The sequence below is a fragment of the Vespa velutina genome, chromosome 9 (assembly GCF_912470025.1).
Source record: "Vespa velutina chromosome 9, iVesVel2.1, whole genome shotgun sequence".
NCBI classification, from domain to species: domain Eukaryota; kingdom Metazoa; phylum Arthropoda; class Insecta; order Hymenoptera; family Vespidae; genus Vespa; species Vespa velutina.
Genome location: NC_062196.1, coordinates 482,935 through 490,480, shown reverse-complemented (window position 1 = coordinate 490,480; position 7,546 = coordinate 482,935). Strand labels below are relative to the sequence as shown.

The 7,546-nt window shown below is 27.5% G+C and overlaps 1 protein-coding gene across 2 annotated transcripts; it reads left to right on the top strand.

The window, feature by feature from the left end:
* The first annotated feature begins 69 nt into the window (after nt 1-69).
* Nucleotides 70-6,071, top strand: LOC124951478 (fumarylacetoacetate hydrolase domain-containing protein 2). Of its 2 annotated transcripts, XM_047499930.1 has the most exons (7): nt 158-554; nt 2,586-2,747; nt 3,306-3,341; nt 3,969-4,185; nt 5,036-5,370; nt 5,450-5,537; nt 5,633-6,071. In XM_047499930.1, the coding sequence occupies exons 1-7, from the start codon at nt 406-408 to the stop codon at nt 5,693-5,695; spliced, it is 1,050 nt and encodes a 349-aa protein (XP_047355886.1). In that variant the 5' UTR covers nt 158-405; the 3' UTR covers nt 5,696-6,071. The 2 variants fall into 2 exon arrangements, with proteins under 2 accessions (XP_047355887.1, XP_047355886.1); XM_047499931.1 differs by lacking the exon at nt 3,306-3,341 and having other exon boundaries at nt 70-554.
* Nucleotides 6,072-7,546: the final 1,475 nt, after the last annotated feature.

The following is a 7,546-nucleotide window of genomic DNA, read 5'->3' as shown; positions in this document are numbered from 1 at the left end:
CCTAGAATTTTTTCTTTTTAAATAAAAATACTAAAGCAAATTATTTTGCTTCAAATGATAAAGTATATTCGAAAGATGGAATAAACAAAACAGATAAGAAAAAATTTTGGATATAATTTGAAAACATAATAATTATATGAAGAAGATAGGTCATTATCGCAATACCAATGAGTTCCTTCGATATCCGTTAGAGGGACTAGTCAGTGTTACGCATTCTTCAGTCACAATCAGTCTTTCATAACGGATGTATCGATTTCTTTATATCACATTTATTCTATCTTTTTGTAATTTTGTTTATCATAAAGTTTTTGTTTGAGATTTGTTAATCACTGATTAAGGTGTATAAGCTAAAGATATTTATCAAAAAAAAATAGAAGAAAAAATTCTGATAATAGAAACGAGAATATGCCGTATCGTGGAAGATACCGATTACTTGGCAGAACTTTCCTCTTCTTGAGGAGTTCTTGCAGCGAGAAAGCGAAAGTCAATACACATTTCGTCGCAAATATTACTGCTGTTAGGAACTTCTCTGTGAACAGCGCGCTCAATATGAGGTGAGTCAAATACACCCGGTCTCAGGGACGTATTACTTTAGGGGTTCTTAAGGGAAACAACTATAATTTACTATTAGAAAAAGAAATATATATATATATATATATATATATATATATATATATATATATATACATATGCACACACACATAAATATAACCTATTTGTTTTTTAATGATAATTGCGAAATATATACTTTTGGGTTAAATTGAAATTGATGTCATTGGTCATTTGATTATATTTGGACCTTCCTCTATTTGTCTATCTATATTTCTTACTTTTCTTTTTTCGTATGTCTTCTATACGTTCGGTTCATTTGGTATTCTGCCAATTTTTTTAGAGTATTTTTTATTTTATCTATTCATTGTTATATTTATCCTTATGTTAATGAATCGATTAACATTTATGTCCACTTCGAAAATTTTTTTTTTCCTTTTCCTTTCGCATAAATATGTTTTCATTATGAAATAAAATTTATATACGTGCATTCCTATCTTTCAACCCTTCGACCTTTCTTATTAAATATTTGCACTTTGTGATCAGAAATGAAGATGAAACTAGATCGAAATATTATTTGAATTATAACATATTGTAGCAAAAGAAAAAAAAACAAAAGACAATTTTAACGTAATGAAAAAATATAATGAAATTTCATTTCATTAATTTGAAATTTAATTATTCAACTAAATATTGAGAAAGTGAAATGGTAGAGTATGTGCGTATGTGTATATATATATATATATATATATGTATATAATCCGTGTGTATATATATATACATACATATATATAAAAAAAAGAAGAAAAGGACAAAATGATTAGATTAGAAAGTTACATTCGTATAGTTTACTTGTAAAACACGTTTGAACATTGTAATGTCGAATGTATTTCTAGTTGCAAAATAAAAAAACATTTGAGAGTGAAACAGTTTAACAGCATAAATCATTCTTTTTAATCTTTAATTATAGATTAAAAATACATATATATATGTATTTCGAAAGAATTTGGATGATCATTGTTTTTTGGATGTATTTTTCTGGAGATATATTTCTTCCTATATCTCTTTTTTTATTTTGTTTTTCTCAATTATTCGTCGATTCTTTATAGGTAATTTTACGATATATTTACGTAAAACAATAATTTCATCCAATGTCAGGAAAAGTAATTGCTGATATTGCATAAATATGATTATCATATTCCTTCTTTTTTGTAGTTAACTATACTGTTATGAAAACTGTCAACGACGTAATAACTATTTCGCAAAATTGGTCGATTGTCCTTCAAAATTATGTAATTTTCAATTTCTTATGTTTATCAATAATACTTTTTCGTAAATGCTTCGTTTTAGCTTGAAATATCAATGACATCTATTTTATATAATAATTTATATATTTTTGAATACATAATTGAATGTTGACTCAAGTGTGTTTGCTAAAAAAAATTCACATGTAGTCAAGTATAAAGAAAGTGATATAAATCGTTATCTATTGAATATTTTATTCTTATTTTTTTTCTAATAATGAATGTATAGAGAATGTATAGAGAAACAAATTGCACCTGTGAGTTTAACGTCCCCAGGTTTTGAAATATTGAGGTTAGTTACGTATCAATGCGTCGACGTTTAACAAAGAATATGTATGTCCTCTGTAGAAATAGTATCTCATATAATTGATATTCTATTCGCATGAAGCTTTGGTTAGTAAATATAAATTTAATAGATTTTATCACATAGATGATAATCTTTTAATTTATAAATAATTGTTATAATCGTTTAAAAAATAAAATATTATAGAATAATTAATTATAAAATATTGATAAAAAAATATGAGATTACGATATTTAGTTTGTAATATATATATACATAAATATTTTATATCTTGGATAATAAGTACGATTTGTTTATTTTCATTATTTACACTTTAAATCCTTTCTAAAATATCAGTTTAATTTATTTTTAAATATCAATCGTGGAGAGAAAGAGAGAGTGAGAGAGAACTTATTAAAATAAGTTCTGATTTCGAATTCTCTTTATAGATTCGTGCAATTCACGAATAAAAATGGCGGTCCTCAACATTTAGGAGTCCAACTTAAAGAAGGTGGAGATATCATAGCTGTGTCTGCAGTTGATTCCAGGATTCCGAATTCGTTAAAGAAATTCCTCGAGGGTGGAGATGACCTTGTGAAAAGTGCTAAAAGGTAATTGTATTTTTCTCCTTGTTTTTTTATCTTTCATCTATCGATTATTAGCAATGTTATCGACAATTGATAATGGACGATAATGCATAGTGATCGTCGAAAAATATTTATCAAATTTAAAAATGAAATGAAAATAAGAATATTTTATATAAATATTTATGAAATTTTATTATTTTTTTTCTAATTTAAAACGAATCATTTTATTTAATTATTCTTTTACTGATAATTAATATTCAAATTGTTTTATTACAACAAAATTATTTGTAAGATTTCGAGATTAATGACAATTATAATTTTAATTATAAATTTCCATTGAAAATTTCTAGTAATTTTTAAAGTAAATAGAAAAAATAAAGATAAAGTTAATTATACTTACGTGATTTGGTCAATAAAAAATTTATAATACGAGATAAGTTACGAGATAAGAAGCGACCATTGAGTTTTATATAAAAAAAATTATTAGCGATTCAATGACTTTATTATTGTTTATTTTTTGTTTATTTCTTTCTACGAAAATATATAAAATATCGTTCTCATATAAAAACTTTGTTTCGCCAGGGAAGACGATATCGATTTAATGGCGGCTGTAGAGAGGTTGGTTATTGCACGAAATTTAAGTCCCATCAAGTTTGCATTATACATTCCTGATCATTTTTTTGTTTTTTATTGGAAAACAATTACATTTTGTCTAATTTTCATAAGGAAATCTAAAGTAATTTTTAATTGTCATGACTATAATTATACTCCCTCCCTCTCTCCCCCTCTCTCTCCTTCTTTACTTTAAAAAAAGAGGGAGAGAAAATATAAGTTCTCTTATCGAATCACGTTCATATGCTATCATTGTATCCTTATCACATTGTTTGGCTTTCAGTAACGAACGAGATTTCGATCTTAAAACAAACAACAATGTTTCGTATTACATACAATTGAAAATATACACACTGTATGGCTATGTTTGCAAGTGCAAAATACAATACCTATCGCCTTACTTATTTCTAATGCCTCTTCGAACGTGAAAAGAATACTTAGATTTTTCTTTTTTGTTTTTGAGTCTTGAGAGCTTCTCTGAGTGCTTTCATGTTATAAATTAGTATGCAAATTGTTAATTTCCTTTATTCTTCGAAAGAAAAATGTTTTTTTTTTTTTTATATTGGACATACGTGTATATATGTTAAAAAGTGTATATATGTATTTATGATATAATGTATCATGTTTGAATAGAATCGTCGCCGAAGGACGTAGCATAATTCCGGCGGAAGACGTGAATTTTTTGGCACCGATTACGCGAATGGACAAATTAGCATGCATCGGCTTAAATTATAGCGGACATTGCGAAGAACAGGGCGTATCGCCACCGGAAAGTCCAGTAGTTTTCAGCAAATTTCCTAGTAACATCGTAGGACCAACCGACAATGTTATTTTACCTTCAATATCAGAGGTGAGTATAAATTTCGCATAAAAATATTTTTTTAAGATTTACATTTAAAGAAATCTACGTTATCGGCGTGATTGTTGTATTGACTTTATAATTGTGGTATAAAATCATGGACAAGTTTTATTCGAAGATATCATCAATATAATTTACATTTAACTGAGATATATAATTAACAAATTAAAGATCAGATGATTCGAATTCATATTATCAATCAATGACATTGATTCATTTCTAATCTAAATAATATTTTTTGAAAGACATCTATGAGAAACATTAATGTCTTTAATTATATCCACTAAGTTATATTATATTATGTTCTAAGTTATATTGTAACTTTTGAAAGTATCAATATCAACATTTGAGTAGGCAGAATATTTTTAATCGTTGAGATTATATAACCGATTAATATGTTTTTGATTTAATTATATTAGATGTCTTTCTGATTTATAATGTTTCGTTTGTTAAGTTTGTTTGAGAGATAAGAAAAAAATAATAATATGATTTCAATCCAATGATTTTTTTATTTGTTTCGCGTAGAGTAAAGTAGAAAATTAATAAAAGAGATAAAAAATAATAAATAATGTAATAATTGGTTTTATGATTTTAATAATAAATATAAAAGCATTTAATTATATAAATTGTATAAATTTTATGATCTTGTAATTAATATTTTTTAAAAAATATTTCCATCTAATTAAAATTCTCCTCACATATAAATTCGTTTATTGTATAAACGTTATTAAATATAAAATAATTTCAATTTATAGATAATTGTTATCCTTTAAAAAATACAATATTACAAAAATTATACTATATTCATGGATATTAATATTTATAAATCTTTTCAATATAGAAGGTCGATTGGGAAGCTGAACTTGCTATAGTGATTGGAAAGCGATGTAAGACTATCAGTGATAAAGAAGCAGAGGATTGCATTTTTGGGTTCACAATTGCTCAAGATATAACAGCTCGAGATTGGCAGAAATCGAAACGCAATGGTGGACAATTTCTACTTGGTAAAGGCATGGATACATTTTGTCCACTTGGACCTGCTGTTGTGACGAAGGAATCAATATCCGATATTAATAATTTAACGGTGAAAACCTGGGTAAATGGTAATCTCAAGCAAAATGGAAATACCAGTGAACTTATTTTCAAACCTCATGAAATTGTTGCTTATATATCCCAGTTAGTATTATTTTCTTTTCATTTCATAATAGAAATGGAAGGTTTCATGTCAAAGAATATATTATATCTTTGCTTTTAGATTTATGACTTTGTTACCTGGAGATGTAATACTTACTGGTACTCCAGCAGGTGTAGGATTCACGAGAAAGCCACCGGAGTTCTTGAAAGTATGCTGAAATAAATTTCTTATTTCATTAAATAATTAAGAAAGAAATTATTTTCTCAAACTTTAAGACGTTAAACTTTGTTTTCTCTTTTACAGCGTGGAGACGTTTTGGAAACAGAAATTGGTAATCTTGGACGTTTGAGAAACAAAGTATTGTGATTGATGAAATGTAGTTATTTCCGTCGAACGAAACAGAGATGTCTTTTAATTAGTAAATGGAGAAACATGTGCTTTCTCGATTCATTTACGTATGTCGAACTCGAATCGTATCGATGATTTGTCACAGATAGATCAGAAACGTTTACGGACATGACAGAGAGCTGAACTTTATGAATATATGCGTAGCCATGCTACTTAAGAAAAAAAAAGCATCGATATGCCTTTTTAGAAAGAAAATATTAAGTCGGGCAAACCATGAAATCCGTGCGGAACCCGTGCCTTTTAAATATAATCATTCAATTTCGTTACTTTTATATACATTATGCATTTTATGTATTTGTACACTAAACATTAAAGAAAAACTGTTTCTACAGAATCGATTCGATCTCATTATCTTAATAATTGAATTTAAAGTTTACATTTAACACTTTTAACTTGTAGAGTTATCATTAATGACGTATCTACGAACTACGAAGTTGATATTTCAGGAACGTTATCGTTACCTACCGTCGGTATATACAATTTCATCCATAAAAACAATGTGCTTGATAAAATCCATATCAGATGGCATCACTAGTAACTGTCAACAAAAAAATATATATATATACAAAATATATTAATGTATAATAAAATATAATAAATATAATATATAGGACGAATAAAATATTAACAAAGACACAATTATTATTTCGAGCCAATTTCATTGGTTAAACGTTTAATCTTGAGATATATTTTATATGTCAGCAATTCTACCGAAACATTTCTAAATTCAGTAATGAAATTTTATTCTTCACATAATTAAATCTTATTCGACCCTTTCGCTGATCGAGAGAGGGTAGGAAAAAGAACAGAAGGTACTGATGAAGCTGAAAGTTCATGAAAAGTCAATCGACTTTCGAAGTCAACCCTCGAAAAATTGTTCTTTGGGGAACATTTCTCAAGCCTCCCGTTGTCCTCGACAATGGATCGTTCGGTGGTACCTAATTCGCAACAATGGTTCTAGTGGCCATATATTAATAGTCATTCGTATATATACATACAGTAAATGGTAGAACAGGATGGGCATTGTTGCATAGGTCGGAAGGGCCGATATCGAACATTTCGAGTTCCGTATCGCGTTTCTACGAATTGCTTGTTCACCAGAGGACAGATGTCACACTCGATATTGTGAATGATAAATGACTCTTCAAAGATCCATCGTATTCACGTTTGAAATAATGATTTAGATGTCTTAGCACGGTTATGAAACGAATTTTACACGAGTACGAAACAAGTAATTTTGGAAATAGCATCATCGAAAAGTTGTATATGTTTATTTTAAAGATCGTACTTTTTCAAATTCTAAACACGAATGAAGATCGTTAAGTTATATGATTCGTCTTTTATATTATTTATTAAAAAAAAAAAAAAAAAATATTAAGATATTCCGATTAAGAGAAAGAAATGTTTGTTCAATGATGATATAATTATAATTAATAAAGCATCTCACATATACGGATATATATTAATATTTACAATGAAATCAATCCAATCGAGATAAAGGAAAAAATAATGTAAAAAAAACAGATTTCTATTTTTTTGTACTTCTCGTAATATTCTACCACTTACACGTCTCCGCTTCGTTGAATAGATTCGAAGAAAATAATTATTGTCCTCCCGTAATTACGTCGATGCTTCGTAAGTGGCCGGATAGAACACGATGGACGAGAGAGATTTCTTAATATTCAATTATTCTCACGCGAGGAATACGTATACATACGTAGATACTTACATATATACTTATATACATACGTATATATCTACACATAGGTATGTCTATATAGAGTATATAGTATACGAGATTTGCGAGAT

What these genes read in the sequence shown, in the direction of transcription:
- LOC124951478 (XM_047499930.1), top strand. Translation starts at nt 406, where the DNA reads ATGCCGTATCGTGGAAGATACCGATTACTTGGCAGAACTTTCCTCTTC. An exon ending in AACAGCGCGCTCAATATGAG is followed by an intron (nt 555 to 2,585) that starts GTGAGTCAAATA and finishes TTCTCTTTATAG; the next exon opens with ATTCGTGCAATTCACGAATA. An exon ending in ATTGTTGCTTATATATCCCA is followed by an intron (nt 5,371 to 5,449) that starts GTTAGTATTATT and finishes CTTTGCTTTTAG; the next exon opens with ATTTATGACTTTGTTACCTG.